This window comes from Chanos chanos, chromosome 1 (genome assembly GCF_902362185.1).
Source record: "Chanos chanos chromosome 1, fChaCha1.1, whole genome shotgun sequence".
NCBI classification, from domain to species: Eukaryota; Metazoa; Chordata; class Actinopteri; order Gonorynchiformes; family Chanidae; genus Chanos; species Chanos chanos.
The window spans coordinates 12,761,144-12,780,181 of record NC_044495.1 but is presented as its reverse complement, the minus strand read 5'-3'; the positions used below and the strand labels follow the sequence as shown (position 1 = coordinate 12,780,181).

The following is a 19,038-nucleotide window of genomic DNA, read 5'->3' as shown; positions in this document are numbered from 1 at the left end:
AATGGCATACACTTTGAAGGAGTTTTAGCCAAGAAATATTGAAAGCAAGTCACAGAAACAAACACAAGGAGATAAAGAAGAAGAAGAAGAAGAAGAAGAAGAAGAAGAAGAAGAAGAAGAAGAAGAAGAAGAGGTCAGTTTACATCATGGAGAGGTAATCTAATGGTGGTCATGCCAGAATCTATAATGTAGCCCAAAGATATTATGAAACAGGGGCTTTGAATTTGTCAGTGAAAGGATATGATAATTCACCAGCTGAACATCATAGGCACCATCAACTGATGCCTGGATTTTAGATGCCTGAAAACTGAAAACAAAGAGAGGAACAGAAACACACCCTAGGGCACTCCAAAATAGTTGAGTTCTCAATGTGCAAAGGAAAATATTTACCTTCTCTCAAGTGAAACATATTTAAATTATGCCTTGCCTGTGATACACGTTTTGAAGTTATAAATTATCATATTTTTCATGTACTTATGGGTAAGGGACATTTACACAAGACATATTGGATGAAAAATACCTTATGACAAACCTATAAAATTTGAACTTGAAGTTTCCTGTGATATACCTCATCCTTTTAAACATGTGCAATATCAATACATCTCACAACTGACTAAAGATTACATTGTAGGACCAAAACTCAGTTTCATCTAACAATTAGATTTCCATAAGCCTAAAGTAGCAGAATAATAAAATAATCTCTTTTTTGAGGCTAAATAAATTTCTACAAATATTTCTATTAAAAGTTTTTTTTTTTTCATGAACTATGTTATACTTTTACATCCTGCTATGTATAATTTGGAACTTTACTGGGGATGTGTTTTACAGATTTACTTTTACATATGATTAGTTGGATATCCTGTTGCTGAGTGGGCATATAATCACAGAAATGGAATGTAATATTCTCTAGCTAAGAGCAGTCAGTTTAAGTTAGGGCCTCTCCTCATCAACCTCTTTGCTCCTCTATCTGTGAGGTGCACGGTGACCTTTAACAACACTCCATGCCTGTGCATAGATATTGGTCTTAACAACCTCTAACCTACATCAAAAATGCTTGCAGAACCAACAACCGGGCTGAGTGCTATGCACACCTTAGAGGTTGCAACGGATTACTTACCTTAATTTATCGGTTCCAGCTTTGCGTCTAGAGATTCGGGCCATGGACAGGGGGAGGAAAACGGCATCCAGCCAGCGCTTCTCGTACTTTGGTTCATTAGCCGAGGGTGAGGAGGGTGAGGACGGGGCCTGGGTGGAATAAATGAGAGAGACGTGGGACATCTCATCTTAGCCGTTCTCTAACAACACTTTGATCGCTACGCAGGCAGCCTGATAATCACTACGCCCTACATTTCAAGAGCATCTGCGTTGCTTAGGCTTGGAAGGCACGTTGCAAAACAGCCTCCCTTCTAACAGGTGATTACTCAGTTTCACTTTAAGAATGCTAGAAGATGATCATAAAAAATTGTTGAAGTTCGCGATTGTGTATGAGAGGGCTCTTCTAATGAGTGTATAAAAAAAACTCAATAATATATAAACATGTCCTGAGAGAGATCCTCATGCAATAGTGTTACCTCTTACGGAATAAAAATGGAAAGGTCAGTCTTAGGATAGATTGAGTTTTACAGAGATCCACTCATCAAAGTACAAATTCGTGTTCAAAAACAAGGGCTAGGAAATACCACGAGTTGAAGATGAAACTTTCTGACCTCTGACCTAAAACCAAACTTAAATAATCTTTTATTTTAAATTGATGGTATGGATAGTATCTCTCACAGGATTTAACGCAATGTTTATGAGATCTCTATATATTCAATATTGCTATGCTATTTTTAAACCAAAGCAAGACAAACTACATAGAATTTAGTTTTCTCAAATCAAAATACCTTACTTCTCACAGATAGTGTTCCAGAAAATCAACAGCAATATTACTTCAGTCAGATCTGATCAACATCTGCTTTACACAGAAGATGGGAAAAAGAAATTGGACTGTGTTAAGAAGCCAAAATTTAGCTAAACCTTGTGGCCAGCTGATCTACACTTTTATGAATCAGAAAACAGAAGGAGTTCTCTGTCTGCTATAAATCTGAGCAAAAGCTCACTTGATGGTTTCAGACTGTGGGTGTTTGGATTCCAAGACAACCACTTGGAATGTAACAATCCAGTTCATGATGGCAATATTTCCAAGTTTTACAAGACATCTCAGAGCTGTCAACAGTGAAGTATCTTTGCAGTATCATTAGTCACAGAACTTTCTAGAAGAGACCCCAGAGTGGAATACCTCTCACTGGTATTGGCTCAAAAGTTCAGTGCCATTGTCAATTAGGTCTTCACCACCTTCCCTGGTTAGATGCTCTTCTATGCAATGTTTATGCAGATTAACTGTGGATAATTAAACTTGATTTGACTTTCATGTTGTGCTAGCTGGAGAGAGCTAGAGATGACAAGGAATAAAACATTGTCAGCATGTCAAAATGGGTTAGGGTGACGGAGTGTCTGTTCTCTGGTGAGGTCCCATCTAAATGGAAGCTTGGCTGACACCTTTGTCCTTCATATCAATCTGACTGCCATGGGTGTGGATATTTTGAAGGGACCTAAAGGGTGCAACGCTAATTTTTGGAAGGCATGTAAATGAATCAATGCACACCCCCCAGGGTTCTATGAAAGGAAAACATTGTCAATCATTTCAAAGTCGGAACAGCCTAGAGGGGATGACAAGCTGAATGAATTCTAATTACCTTCAGGCAAGGTAACACAATGCCTAAATGAGGATAGATATTAAAAAAAACCTCATTTGTCTAAACATGAAAATCCACATGTTCTGTTGATTCAGCGATTAGAAAAGCGTAGCTCATGTTTTAACACATTTCTGGGCTCCTCCCATAGCGACAGAGTAAATGCAAGACATGCAAGCATTTGTTTACCAACAACGCCTGGAGCCTGGTAATTGGATGCGGTGAGTGCCACTGAGTGTTTAATAATGAAATATCTGTGTACATTGTTTTTCCATAAAAAGAAATAAGCAGTCTGTCCCTTTGTTCCCCTTTGTTAATCATGGAATGGAGTCCATTTCATCTGAGGGACTTCATTAAAGCACGCCTCCTCCTGCTCCCGGCCTGCACGGTCATTTATAATGGTAACACTTGATAAATGAACTGATTAAAATACAGACCGGTGACAACAGTAGCCCAAGCCAAATAGGGTCTTTACAAGCCCGATTTTACAAACAAATTTTCTCATTCTAGATGCTGACACGTTCCCAAGTTGCTCCTTGTTCCATGCAGTGTACTCTGAGAGTGGAGGAGAGAGAGAGAGAGGGGTTGTGGCATGTTATCTGTTTTTGACCTTGGCAGGGACATGTCCAGTGAGATAACTAGCTGGCTAATAGACTGTGTCAGTCACCTGGCAAGTCAGAGTGGGATCTCATGCCAGTAGATCCTATAAACAGGCTTGTTCTTTTTAATTAGGTCAACCTTGGCCTGCCCATTAAAAATCTTTGTGCACAGGTAGGCACCTATCCAAGTGTATTTATTCACAGTTGCCACGCACACACACACACACACATACACTTTAGGGACTGAGAATTATAGACGCCACATCAATTTGACTTTGTGGTGTGACAGTAAGGCTTTATACTCCAGTAAAGATGGGGTGGGCCAGGATCTACTGTTCATCAGTGAAGAAAACTCGGGATCCTGGGATGCCAAAGAAAGGGCTGAACACATCCTGCTTTTCCTAACAACTAAACACTGTGGTCTCCACATGCCTTCATACACCTGTCTCTCAGGTAAAAACTGATATCTTATTTAGAGGTAAGAGCTGCAGCAACATGACTGGATTTTGGCTCTCTTGTTCTAAATGCTGGCTCTAGACGATATATTCATGTCATGTAATGTAATGTGTACAACACAGACTGTCTGTATTGAGGTATTCTAATGAAGTATACATTTATGACAGGACATTCATTTTCAGTGAGTCATCAAAATCCCATTCACACCTCTGTGGAACTGTAAAAGAGACTCAAATTCCAGGCTTTGAATACTGGCAAATCATCCCACACAATTTTCACTTCTGAGACCTGCCAAAGAAAAGCCTGAAGACTACAGATGAAACCAGTCACAAACTGTAATAATAACTCTTACTGACTAAAGGACCTGCCACAGACTACTTCAAGACAACGTAAATCCTCTGTATTATACTGCCGCATTTATAACTGGATTCATTCTGTCATTCATTAGCCTTTTATGTTTTATGAATTAGCACCATTGCTCTGAAGTATATTCCAATCAAATTTATACTTTAACATGGTAACAAGCGATTAAGAGGAATGCACTTACTGTGTTGCTGGAGTTCCCATTTAAATGTAAACCACTATCAAATAGTGGGGACGATGCTCTGCTACTTTGATCACTGGATGGTCCTGGTGAACCTGAGAATTAGGTAAAGTACATTACAAATTCTCTATATGAAACTGCACTGTGTGCAATCAAAGAGCTAAGCAAAGTTCAAAGAATGGTGCTGAAGGAAAGACTTCTGACTGGTGTGTTTTTCCACATTCAGCAAGATGTCCAGAAATGCAGATAAGGTAATCTTTATAGAGTTCACAAACGTTTTTGGGAGAATTAAAACCACATTACAACACATATGCTTACCTAATGGGAGCTTTAAAAAGGCGGGTGCTTCCCTGAGGTACCTTACAGTGATGGTAACTTCCTCTCCGGCATTTCGCAAAAGATGTACCTGAACAGCAAGTGAATGAGAGAAAGGTAGAGAGAGAGAGAGAGAGAGAGAGAGGGAGAGAGAGAGTGAGAGAGAGAGAGAGAGAGAGAGAGAGAGAGAGAGAGGATATCCTTTTAAGAGAGTTCAGGCTAGGCAACATTCTAGAAGGATGCTATCTGAGGAGACATCTAAGAATCACAATAAAATCGACAGTAAATTGAGGAGAGAGAATTGAACGTTTGAAGTAAATGAGCTATATGTGATCAGCATGTAGGTTCTGACTGGATATCAGAGCTCATGCTATCTCTTACAAACGATCAGACTCTTATGACCTCCTGTTGCAGCTTTCATTTAATTGTGAAAGATTGGCTAACAGCTACTCAGAAAAGTAATTACCCTCCCAGTGTCTGTTATCTTAGCATTGCATCATTTGACTTGCTGAGGGATTTTAAGATACAACATAATGATAGAGCTAGTGAGATGTGAGACTTGAAGCACTTTCAGCTTTGCCCCTGCAAATTGATTCAGAACACCATAAGAACTACTTTAAGTCTTTGATCATTTTCATAAACAGAGAAACTGTTAAATTTTTGAAAAGATCTCTTTTCATCAATAAATGAAATATGAGATATTTGTTGAACATTTCCATTGAGTCTGGTGCAAAAGTGGAATGAGCAAGATGCTACCAAGAAAGAACACCAACATTCATATTTTATTTTGGACAGTTGAAAATGTATTCAAAATATTTCTTTCAGCAACAAATGACTTCATCTTATAGATCTTACCAATGATATCTGTAAGTAGAAAATCACAGTTCATGTAGCTTGTGTTGATACTTGGGCAATATTTGCTAAATGCTGAATGTATGAAATAAACAATTGTTTTGATAAACAAAAAGTTATAACCCCTAAAGTTATAACCCTAAACTACCCTGTCTGGCATTTTGTGCTGATTTTGTGCTGTCTCTCCTCAAATATGCAGTAACTATACTAATCTGATACAGTCAGTAGCTCTTCATCAAACATCAATGGTCAGTCTTGTTGGAAACAGCTCATTACTATTGTGACAGCTTGGCTTTGTTAGCTGGTGATTTTTGAGAGTGATATCATTAATCACGTCTTTTGACTTCCTGGATGTGAATACAAAGAACAGCTGTTGGGAACTGGAGAGAGAGAGAGAGAGAGAGAGAGAGAGAGACAGAGAGAGATTGAGCACAAAAAAGGGGGAACGGAAAAAGAGTGGAAAAGGTGGAGGCAGAAAGAGAGGGGAATAGATAGACAGACAGATAGATAGATAGATAGAGAGAGAGAGAGAGAGAGAGAGAGAGAGAGACAGACACAGACAGACAGACAGAGAGAGGGAGAGAGAGAGACAGAGAGAGAGAGAGAGAGAGACAGAGAGAGAGAGAGAGACAAAGAGAGGGAGAGAGAGAGACAGAGAGAGAGAGAGAGAGAGAGAGTCACCAATGTATCACAGAACTCCTAAAGTGCCTGCTCAATCCCACTGAGGCCTATATGTGATGAATCTACTCCCTATCGATCTGTTATGGTCTAGGCAAGGGGAAAAAAAGAAACATTTGTTACCAATATAAAAGGACTGTGTTCCATTCACTGAAGCATAGATATGATCAATCTCGTAACCATCTTATTTCAATACAATACAGAGAGCATAAATCTCCAAAGTGACTGATGGAGTAATACTCACCACTTCTTCATGTGTGCAGTTTTCCACATTAATGCCATTCACCTGCAGAATTGAAAACATAACATAAAGGACATTTCTAACATAAATCTTACGGTGCCATTTAAACACAACGTACACAGCTTGCCAAGGCATGACTTGATTTCTCATGACACAAATTCATTACTGGAAAAAAGAAACATCAAGGCAAAATCATTTATAACCTATACTGCAAACAAACCAATAATAATAATAATTATAATAATAATAATAATAATCAGTACTGAAACACTGAATAGAAGAGTATTTTGAGCAGGTATATATTATACAGGTAGTAGGACTCATATTGATGTTTATATTTAATATGGATGGCCTAGCTAAATGATGGATTTTTACTGAACACTGAACAAAGTAGGCTAATCAAAGTAGCTCCGAGAACAAAATTCATAAAGTTTCATTTAAAGCTTCTTTACAGCAAAATTAACGACGGCTGCTGGACCAAAAACCTATTGCGATGTTTTTAAAGCATTCATTATTACTCATCTTCAGATCTGTATAATAAGTACAAAAGGTTAGATTTGTCACCAAGTCGGAGAAAATGAATCAGAGGAGAGAAACATTAAAATGCAAAGATGACACTCTGCTGACATGCACCCCTTACCCCCGGGCAGTCTGGGGAATACAAGTGAACAAATGTCTAGTGCACTAACCTGTAACACTGCATCACCGATAAACAGCATCCCTGTTTGATCCGCTGTAGCCACCATCCAGACAGTGTCAAAGGTTAATGGAAATATTCAGATATAATTACTCACTTTACACATAATAATGTGATGAATATAGCAATAAATGATCACATCCCCAAGTCCCCTGATTATAACCCAAAGCGTTCAATGACACTTTAATCCATGACCAAACTGCAAAGAAATCAAGTGTTGGACTACTTGGTACGGATGATGAATATGGTTCTGCTCTTCTTCAGCTCTCTGAATTGACTAATAAGACTCAGATATGTCACTGCAGTGTACATAGCTGCTGTTAACTTAATGAGAACAGAACTACCATGTCAGAGAAGCAGAGGACCTGACCTTCTTGATCCCATGAAAATGATGAGGTCTTCTAATTTTATGGTTCAAAGAAGGACTACAACTTCTTCTCTTACTTGCTTGGTGTCATGGCATGTTTGTAATAAGTAAATGCATACACAGACTGGCTTCAAATGACATGGATATTTCACATAGCCCACAGACAGAATGATTTTTTTTTTTTTTTTTCGTTAGCTCCACCACTGCAGAATTCATCTTAAATCATTTGGACACTTCAGGAAGAATGAATCACCACTGATGTCTGTGTGGGTAAAATAAAGGCATCACTTCTGCGAAGGCTAATTTAATCTCACAGTAATTGGGAGGATGATTCAGTGCTGCCTTACCTACTTGATCTTTGAAAATCTTCGAAATGACCACAGGCACTTTATGTTCAGCTCCCCCCTGAAACATATAAAACCCAATTAAAGTGATTCAGCTACACACCTGGCAAATTTTTTGCAATAAAAACCCACATGCCCTGAGCCATCCAACAGTCCTAATCAATGGCCTCATCAAAGTTTAGTGAGGACCAGATAAGGAGTCTTACTCATTTCAGGGTTTTCTCTGATCTGTTTTAAAAAAAAACAAAACAAAAAAAAAACATGCTGTATTGTATCTTTTTTCCCCAGTCATGAGTCCTATACCTGGGTACAGTGTTAAACTAAGCCCATTTTTGAAATAAGAGACAAAACAAACCTACTTTGATGCTAAGACCGAGGCCTCCAGTCACTTGTCTTCGGAGTACAACAGTTCTGTGCTTTAAAAAACGGGGATTTAGTTTGGTAAAATAATAATGATATTATTAGCACGATCATTTCTCAGTATGACACAACAGTGCCACAGGAGATAACAAGTGGTGTTGTGGTGGTTGTCCAAGAACCACCACACATTTGACATGAACTATTCCACTTTAAAATATTAGAAGTCCAAAATATATAGAATGGTATTACACCTGGCCAACAAACACATTTCCTTGGCAATAAGCTTCCTTAATTTGCAATTATTTTAGGTAACCTAGAACAAGAAGAAATGACAAATTTGAAATACATGTTTTTTGTGTTAGTTTTGTGACATCGGTATCACTCACAAACTAGTAGCAGTTCCTGAGTAAATCAATGTTCAAACATGGTTTAATTTGTGTTATATTTGCAGCACTGAACATTGTTCATGATTGAACCAATGCATTGATATAAGTCCTCTGAATTCTGATGTAAGCCATGCCAGTAAATGGTGAATTGAAATGTGCTGCTCGACTGGGCTGTCAAATGTAATGAAAAATATTCTAATCCTTCTCATTCTGCTGATTCTCTGTAATCCCTTAGGAGCAGTCTCCCTCCTCCACACAATACCACACCACTTCCATACACAAACTCAAAGAGGGAAGCAAACACTATTTAACCAATTGTTGACAAAATGGTAAAAAAGAAAAAAAAGTAAGAAAAAGAAAAACAGTTCAGTACTCAGCATATTCAACTGGTTTGACAGTAAAGCCTAAGTACTTACATTTAAGTGGGGTTCAACTCCACTTATGCAGACCACGTCTTGTTTTTGTATGGTTAACATCTCTTTTGTTAACTTCAGGCGAATATCATAAGTGTTACTGGTGTTTTCGTCATACAGCAGGGCGAGCCCCGTTTTTGTCTGTTGGTAGAAGTTGAAATGGCTTATGGTTATTAAGGCCACAAAAAAAATATTCTCAAAAAAACTCTATTTGTGTTCTGATATTGTACTACTTTTTTTGTTTTGTTTTTGTTTTTTTGTTTGTTTGTTTTTTTTTCCCCAAAGACGTTGTGACTGTGTAGTGGTTTTGGATAGCAATTATTCTCAAGATTCTCAAATGTGAGGATTTTTTCTTTCCCCACACCAAAACTGCTGTGTGTGGACTTAAGACACAAGCTCTCCAAATATCCAAACTATCAACATTTCACTCCAGTTGCTTCAGGCTTTTCAATAATCTCTACTCTTAGACCCCAAATTGTATTAACTTCAATAACTGCAAGTCCCACATTTTCAACATGTCAGCTGAGCATGTCATTGTCAATACAATGAAGAAAACAAACCTGCTTCTTTTTGCTTTCCTCATAGCTTCACAAAGACAGAGCAGAGGACAAGATAGCATGAGAACTTTCAGACCTATCTTAGTGTAGTTATACTTGTAAATTAACCTTAAAAATGATGTCCTGTGGCCATTCATTTAAGAAATATCTCTGAGAACATGGGGATATGTAAGCAGATCAGCAATACTTGTGAACTATGAAAATAAAAGAAAATAGGTTATTCCTCCACTACCTTCACAGATTGTTTCAACTATTTTACTTTGATGAAAACTGTCATTAATTTCTTGAACATCTTTGTCACTAGAGTAGCAACTGAACATGTTTCCTCTGCAAGAACACACTGACACTGTGTAAGAGAGGGAAGGAGAGACAGACATACACACATCTAGTCCACTTAACCTGCAGTGAACTAAATACATTTCTTGTACCATTTATGATCAAAAGGCAGTTGATTATCTATTCAAATAAAGCCACTATATGTGCTCCCCATTGCTGTCTGATAAAACGTAATAAAATAAAGCAAAGCTATGAGATACTTAGAGGACTCATGATGAATAAATCCCATTCATTTCTGGTAAAATCTATTAGACTGCAAGAAAACTGTCTCAGTATGAAAGATCAGTTAAATAATTTGGTATATGTGGATGTGTTTTTTTTCTTTGTCATTTCTAGACTGTGCACATGCTGATAGGAATGCAAATGAGAATGCGAGTGTAGCTGCTGGTCGTACACTGGTCAATGACATACCGCAGTGAAGCATTTGTTTTAAACCCCTTATTACATTGACGCAAATCTTGAAGCATTCTGGGGTGATTTCAATGACCTTTAAAAACTTGTTTGAAAGCTCAGGGAGTGAGTTTGCTAGATGAACCACCTTATAAAAAAAAAAAAAAAAGGAAATGCTACTTCAATGTAGACACAGAAGAAAGAGAGAAGAGGGCTGTATATATTTTTACTCACTGCATTCAAATGTTAGTCAAATGTTTGGCTGTACCCATATTGCTGGAGACATTGGTTTCAACCACAGTCTCTGAGTTTTGGCCTTGTTCTTATTCTGGCAACCCAGAGCATGGCGACTCTTTCCCAAGAGATAGCAGGATTTAGGTCAAGTGACTCCCCCTTTAGCTCCACAGGGAGAGGATAATTAATCAAAGCTTTCATTGTCTGGCTGGGAGCAGGTTGGAACCCACCCTAACATTGTATGCACAGGAGGAACCAATAAACTGACCCTGTCATTCTCCAGGGATTCACATCAAACTCTTTCAGGGACAAATCTGAGGGAATGTTCTAGCAGTAAGCAAAAAAAAAATGCAATGAGTCAAAGATGATGGATGAATGAATGGATATTTACTGATGTCCACTAAGTAAAAAAAAATCAAACACAGTCTAAGTCAAAATAATGACATGAAACGTATATCTAGATTTTCTGATGCAAAGCCAATATTAGCCACGTTAAACTGAATGATGGCTGAACACAAAGTCACAAAGCAAATGAATAAACCTGTTCCCGGACATATCATTATGAAACAATTATCTAGAAATAAGGAAATTACATTTCCCCCTGCAACAATCTCACACCATAACCAAGATCCAATTTACCAAATGCATTACAGTTTCAGCAGCATTAGTAATGGACATATAATATGTGTCACTCATTTAATATTTTTTTTTCCTGAAAGCCCTCACTGATAACATGCCCATTCAAGTCCTGGTTTCATCTGTAAATATTCCAGACAATTTGTACTGGAGCAACATGCAGCACAGCGATTTCTAACCACCTGTGAATCCTTTTCTAAAAAAAACATATCACAAAGTAATTCAAACTCACCATGTCATCACACCAGAAAATGAATGACAACATACTGCGGTCCAAACAGATGAAAATGAACACATCAACATTACATATGAATTCAATCACAGACAAAGAGTCCTAAAAAGAAGATCCCTGACTGCATAACTAATGTGGTGTTCAGTACTAACCCAAAAAGACTCTCTGAATCTATGGGCAGGCCTTGCCCAGCTTGGAAAGCAGAAACAAGCAGTCTGACTCCATGTGTTCACATTGTCTACAGTGGAGCAGATGCACTTTAGAGGTTCCAGAAGGAAATGGATATATGACAAGCCCTGGATGCTCTTGGCGGGAGAGAAGTACAAGACATCTTTTTTTTTTTTTGTGAGACCTGGCTGTTCATCTGTTTTTCTGTGAAGGTTATGCAGTCTGCACAGGACCAGGAAGAGCCCAAAAGGAAAAATGTACAACAATCCCATCAACAACAATCCAATGCACCAGACAGCGATGCAAACGGAAAACAAACAGACAGAAAAAGAGGAAAAAGAGACGGACACTGTTATTTTGTTTCACTAAAACATTTCATTGTGTTATTTTATTTCACTCAAACATTTTAAATGACTAACTGATTTAAACATGTCGAAAAATAGGCCCTATTGATATAAAATATACCTAATGTACAATGTACCATGTACATTTTTAATATATATTTCCAATAAAGTATGTTTTCTCATAACAAAACAGTTGTTTAATTGGACACACTTTCTTCTATAGCACTCTCGTTCTGTTGTTTCACCATAAATAAATACTTTTGAAGAGCTGGTGAGTTGCTCGTGATGAAGAAACTGTGTTAAAGCCAAGAATTAGCTTGGGCGACAAAGACCAATGGGTAAAAGCATGGCAAAGACACGCTGGTTGCTCTGGGATTCAGAAATCAAGGCTACAAGCATTCTAAACTGAAGATAACATCTTTTCCCTCCCTTTTTACCATAAGACAAGAATGAGTCAATATAGTTTTGCTCCTGAAAGACTGACAGGCCACATGTTTTGCAATGAGAAAAGTCTGAAAAGGGAAATGTGCACAAATCAGAAGTTTCTATTAGGCGTGCCTCCTACTCTTTAGATATCAGAGATGTGTCAGTCACACAGTGTTCCAAACAGCAGACTGAATAGGCATGTGCTCTTTGCAATTATGATTTTCCACAGAGTGGCAAAGCACTGCCTGGAAAATGTGGCAAATTGCCTTGTCCAGTGAAAAGCTTTATGCTGTAATGAATATAATGGACCCTCACTGCAAACTACTGCTGGGAATCATGTTATGCTTTATAGCTTGGGCAGATAAAGGTAAGAGGGAGAAAAAGTGTTCTTGAAACTTAATGCCAACATCTGAGAATATATATATTTTTTCATTTCTTTTTTCTCTTGACATACCTCAAAATAGGAGTCAGCAACTGTTTATGCAAGCAGATCTAATGATAGCAGCATCCAGAAGGATATATATTTGCTCTTGAACAAGCGCTCCTCATGTGTAAACATACTCTGCTCTGCATGACCCCCAAAAACAGGCAGTTTGATTAGCTAAAGCACAAGGACCCACAGCATACCAAAAATGCATTGCTATATTTACTTATTTTCATTCGTGACACCTCCCATTGTTGTAGAGGACCTTTAAAATACCATCAACACTGTCTGCTGTTATTCCACATGAACAACAAAACAACCCATGGAACAAGGAACAACTGAAGTTAGCCACCAGTGATAGCACAGATACATTCTCCGCCAGTATCTCAGTGTAACCTCACGAGCACCAGACAATTTCTTTCCCAAGAATAATGAACAGGGAATATGGCATCAGCATCAGTCTGGCTGTAGTTTCTCTGGTAATAAAAAGACACTTCATGGAGACCATGCTCTAAGGAGCCCGAGTTTTAAAATACAAGGTAAAATTGATCATTAAATTCATATATGTCTTTGAAATAGAATGGAAAATAATTGAGGAAAAAAGTGAGGAGAAAATCTGAGGAAAAGATTAATTCAGAAGCATCCAAGTGATTTCTCGAATAAATGGAGACCCCTCTTACAGACTGAGGTTGTATTATAGTCCCTTTTGAAAACAGACAATAATAGCACAAGGCTTGTGTTGTCACTCTCTGAATGCTTGGTTAAGACTCCATCGATGTGTAACTTGTGCTAGAGGTGTTGTTACCTTTTAGTGAAGCGAAACAGAAGTTTGAAGTACATCAATCATTGGAACTGGGGTACAAGGGTTGATTGATCATAGCACTAACTTGTGACTCGATGAACATGACTTAATCATAATTAAACATCTCTCTTATGCATGATTTCTGTCAGTGTTTCTCTGGGTTTCAGATTCATTGAAATCTTAAATCTCTCTCTCTCCTTCTCTTTCACTCTCTCTCCCTCACTACATGATGAGAAAAAGATGACTAACGATCATGCTGCATCACCTTTTGACACTTTCCTAAAATACAGCATCAATTATTCTTCTGGAGTGACAAAAACATGCCAAATTATGATTTGGGGTGCAAGGTCTTCCTCAGTAATTTCATATTGCCTGTAAGAGGGCCATTCAAAAGGTTTTATCACTGATTGAGTCAGTCTTTAACCATCACTTTGATACAGGGATTAATTTCACTGTAGATAAATGCAGCAAGCTGATCACTGGATATTTAGTCCCTCTTGATGACTTTCCACCCACAGATACTGAAGTCCAGAGATGTTTTGGATTTGAAATGCATTAACTGGGTATGCCATAACAACAACAACAACAAAAAAAGCTTTGATTATCACACTTACAACAATATGGGGGAAAAAGCCAACACTTGGACAAAATAAAAGCAAAAAATAAATTCATTTCATCTCCCTGTCTCCTTTCATTCTCCTGGGTGAGTACTCATTACAGTCACACAGGCTAAAAAACCCTGTGACCATAGCAACTGCTAAGGGAGACCCTAAAGTCAGTTTTCAACGTCTTTCACTCAAAGATACAAAGCAAAAAAAGAAATATTAGGGCAAACACCATGTTGCATCCATCTTACACTAAAAACTGCAATATAGAGTTCATCTCCATTTAACAACTAGCAAATAAAAGAAATAGGCATAAAATGATGAAAAAACATTTTAGTCTCACAGTTTTCTCACAGAAAGAGAGATGCTTTCAAATCGATGCAGAGACTACTTACGCTGTCTATGGGATAAGTGCACATTATGCAGTGTTTAACTATTGTCCTTTTGTGTAGATCAAAAGTCACAGTGTAAACAGAGATTTAATGTGTAAATAGAGATTTAGTCAACCTGTCGTTATTGTCAGAGAATGTGTCTGAACATGCTGTACATCCTTATGCAACTGATGCATCTAGCAGGAGGTTCAGAACAGTACACTGATAATAACTACATTCCTGCTTGAAGCCTTACTCACTTCAAAATGAGGATCTGTCACGTAGTGGTCTTTGTGTTTGACGTTATGACAAGAAAACCTGGGAGTCTCCTAACTGAATCAAAAGGTGCAAAAACGAAATCACTTGAAGCTAAATTCACTGGTGTAAGTAGACAAAATAAAGTGAAAGGTACATGAATTAAAATGTGTGTTTTCAAGCCTCAATTTCAAAAGTACTTTTTTTTTTTTCCCCATTGAAACGTTCAGTGATTTCAGTTATCATTTCAGATGATGCGGTGTTGTGCTATTTCCCATGCCTCATCCTGAGATAAATTTGCTTAAATTTTTCATCAACAGTTTTTACCCTATAAATAAATAAAATCATATGAACACCTTAAATTACAGAAGGTCAAAAGTGATATGAAAAAGTATTACAAAACATATCGCTATGAGTCTCCATTAGAATGCCGCTGTCAAAGCATGCAGACTACGGTTCTCTAGGAATACGCCCCTTCTCCCCCCCTCCACTGCTGAGGGCTGAGATTGTGATCTATATCTACTGCAATATTAATAACATAATTAAATAGTAGTACCACTACAAACCTTTTAACAGGCATTGATAGAGCTATTTCTACTTCTGGGCTACTGGACTGTAGTACTGACTACATACCGGTTCGAGTTAAGGCAGGAATTTATGTGGGAACATGTCATTGATTTCAGGGCTGCCTGACATTCTAGTCCTCCGACAGAATCTCAAGGGGCAGCTTTCTGTAACTAGTTCAAGGTGGGTGCTGTAAAGCAAGTTTACTTCCAGACACAACACTGCACAAAATCACTGTTCCTAAAGTGTTGTGATAAATAAAATAATGCACAACAATGCGATAAAGCATATGCAACTGGCTTTTAAAAAGGCAGATGATCTGTTAAAAAGCAGATGATCTTTCTAAGACAGAGCTCTGTGAGAACATCATACTGAACCTTCTCTAAGGAACAAAAATATAAATATTCATCTATTTACTGTCACACATCATTAGCCTTTACATGATGAATACGAAACTACAGTAATTACATGGCAACTGATGAGCACTGAGAACACAATAGGTCGTGTATGAAATCACACAAATTTGTCTTCTAAATGTAACAATGTATTTATTGTTTGAATTAATTGTTAATTGTTGTGACTGTAAGATATAAATTTTGAGCAATCCTACAGTTTTTTCCCTCTCTTCTAAGTTATTCAACACTTCAACACGAGATAAATGTAAGGTTTGCAAAGGGTGCACACATAAACGCATAAACACACACATGCGCTCGCGCTCTCTCTCTCTCTCTCTCTCTCACTCATACACACACACAGAGCATGAACATGCAGACACACACACACACACACACACACACACACACACAAACTGCCTAAGTTTTGTGATAGACATGGACTTTCATTAAAAGGAAGTTAACTGAATGATGATAAACTATTCTTTGGTGAATAGCTTCTACATCGTTGTGTTCATTTATATGAGTACAAGCTATATGATCACAAAACACATATAGGTTTAACTAGAGCGAAACAAGAGGTTAGAAAATGTAGGGGGGGGTGTCAAAAAATGTTCTCCATGAAAATAAATAAATAAAGAAATAAATAAAGAAATAAAGAAATAAATGAATGAATGAATGAATGAATGAATGAATGAATGAATTAATTAATAAATAAATAAACAAATAAGGGACACTTATCTATCAAAAAAGACCAGTGAAGAGTTACATTGCTTAAAATCTCAAGAGTAGCACATTATCATTGTCATAAACATCGGACAACCATGAGTTTTATTCTGTGCTTACTCATTAGTATCGATATGCTGTTTGTTTCATGGGTCCTGCGAGATCGAATTGGGACATCTCGGCTCTTACAAATAAATATACGCTAGAGCACAACTATCTCTCAGTGTGAAGAGTATTCAGCGTCACAAGACATACAACGCTACGCTACAATCACACGGTCATTTAAAACTGACTCTTTCCGGGCAGGAAAAGGTTCAGACTGCTTAAACAGAATACTATGCATGAAATCAAAACTGAATCTTTCTTTCGCAGAGCCAATTACAAGCGGAAAAAGGTTTTCTTACCCATGTTGGTACTAAAAGGCTGGCTGGTCGCTCTAAAAGATCAGGTTGATGCTTGCCGGCTACGCTCATTTCCCATGCAGCATAGACTCTGTCCGCTCAAGTCAAAGAGACTTTGATCAGTCATCTATCCAATAATGCCCGGTTAACGTAGTTCACTGTTGCCCTCAATCCGTAAACCCAAAGAGATGAGGAGACTATACATCGTGCTCAGGCCAATATGGGAGACAAAGGTTCGAGGATTAGTCGTATCAGGAGCAAGTTTGCCACAGGTACAACATGAAGATCCTTAATAATTGTACATGTCGGCTTTTGACGCTTCTGACGCTAATGAAATTAATGGAAATGATACATTCCCTCTTCAAAGAAAAATGCTCCTTAGAGAAGACCAAAACATAGCGTGAATCACTGTAGTCGATGCTGCAGTTTTTGTTTGTTTGCTTCTTCTGTTTCCCAGCCTTTTTTCGTTAACGCTACACTAACTTGTCTGTGCCGTTATGAGAAAAGCGAAGTGATACCCAAGGCGCGAGGTACAATCTACGCAGCATGTTGCCTCCTCCACCTGCTGCCTTTGCCGTTCTCCGCCCATTCGCCACAGCAATGGCAATTCAGCCGAGGCTACAACTTAACTGTTAAGTGTCTGTCCAAGACAACAAAACATTGCAGAGATACTGGCTTTTTGCGTTCTCGGCTGCTGTAGGAGAAAACAAAATCGCAAAACAGAATTATATAGTTTAAAATCATGTATAGGGAGACGCTATGGATGCTTGATGTAGTTATGTGTAGACAACCCAGTGGCGAAAACCATTTCAAATCAGAGATACATTTTAGAGTCAGGAAATGTCCAAGTTTAGGACCACAGCTGTCGTTTCAGATGTTCAGGTTTTCAAATCTGCAGTGTTCAAATGTTCCAATATTTTAAATGTTCAAAATGGAACGATTTTTTATGGGCGTCCTCCTCGGGAGGGTGACAAATATTGCTAGAGGGCACTAGTAAGCTACCCTATATCAATCATTACGCGCAATTTAGAGGCTCTCCGTTTTAATCTTTGTTGAATTTCTAGTTCCTTTTACATTCAGAGTATTACCTTACATTGACTTGTGTACAGTTTATACTTGACGTCTACGAATTTGTAGAAGTTGTATCCGCGTTTCCACTTAAAGTCTTTGACAAACCTATTCAAACTTGAACCGTGTTCCAGGCTCATCAGTAGAAAACTGAACTCTATCGAGAAGTGGTTACCTTAATAGTAGAACCCAAACGTGGGAGGAATCGTTCTGTGATTCTGTTCCTTCTTCTGATTATTCATAATTTCTCACAAGTACTCAGTAACAGCATAATAAAAAGACAACAGATTTCCCTACACCCACAAAGAAAGAGATTCAACAGTTATTCTCTTTCTGTGCGAGGCTTCCAATACAACAACAGCCTTGTTTTATGTAAATATAGTTGACTGTGAATGAAAGTGCTTTAGCTGTCATGATCTGCCTCTATAAGATAAAAACTCTTTTAGACCACATTTGAGCAGTCTTCTCAACTATCTTTGAATGGTGCTGTACATACACACACCATGATGAAATAGCATTTCAAAGTCCCTCCTCTGCCTGCCAAATGTGATCACACTCACAGCGATGGGGGAGGTAGAGAGTCTCTGGGCATGGGGCCAACAGCACATCAAGCAGCGAGGCACCCATGGAAAGAGCTGGTCACTATTGCATAAATGGACTTGCTGATAAACATTCATTTCACATGAGGGGCCCTGCAGAAGGACTTCTTCATGCAACAGGAGTCCAACCCTGGCAGCAATGGAGGATGGGGGAAGAAGACAGGGCCTTAAGTCACATCACCCTGCTCTTGATCCGCTAGGAGGAATGCAGCATGACAAAGCAGTTATCCGAGGTACTGGGAGACACCTTCACGCAAGCCCTCTGAGACAGCCTTGTTCAGCCACGCTCTGCCATGGTTGAAATTCCTTGCATGTCAGGATGCGGGTCACCCCAGGGGAAAAAAAATCTCACACTTTCATGGACAGCTGCATCAACAATTTAGCATCAAAGCATAATTTCTTCCCTCAAATCCTCCCCTTTGCACCCAACTAATTAGACTTCAGCATGGTACCTTGCATATATTTAGGGGAAAAGGGAAAAAAAAAGCATTCTTTTCCATGGAAAATATTGTGGTAGCAGTTAT

At 38.3% G+C, this 19,038-nt stretch overlaps 1 protein-coding gene across 1 annotated transcript in view; it reads right to left on the bottom strand.

Annotated features, from left to right (window-relative positions):
• Positions 1 to 16,919, bottom strand: part of sntg2 (syntrophin, gamma 2) — a 29,380-nt gene extending 12,461 nt beyond the window's left edge. The window contains exons 1-9 of the mRNA XM_030785747.1: positions 16,851 to 16,919; positions 8,988 to 9,125; positions 8,185 to 8,241; positions 7,829 to 7,886; positions 7,107 to 7,150; positions 6,421 to 6,462; positions 4,650 to 4,737; positions 4,335 to 4,426; positions 1,118 to 1,245 (exon numbers count right to left, since the gene is read on the bottom strand). Of these exons, the coding sequence (XP_030641607.1) occupies positions 1,118 to 1,245; positions 4,335 to 4,426; positions 4,650 to 4,737; positions 6,421 to 6,462; positions 7,107 to 7,150; positions 7,829 to 7,886; positions 8,185 to 8,241; positions 8,988 to 9,125; positions 16,851 to 16,919 (716 nt within the window). The remainder of the gene's footprint in view (positions 1 to 1,117; positions 1,246 to 4,334; positions 4,427 to 4,649; positions 4,738 to 6,420; positions 6,463 to 7,106; positions 7,151 to 7,828; positions 7,887 to 8,184; positions 8,242 to 8,987; positions 9,126 to 16,850) is intronic.
• Positions 16,920 to 19,038: the final 2,119 nt, after the last annotated feature.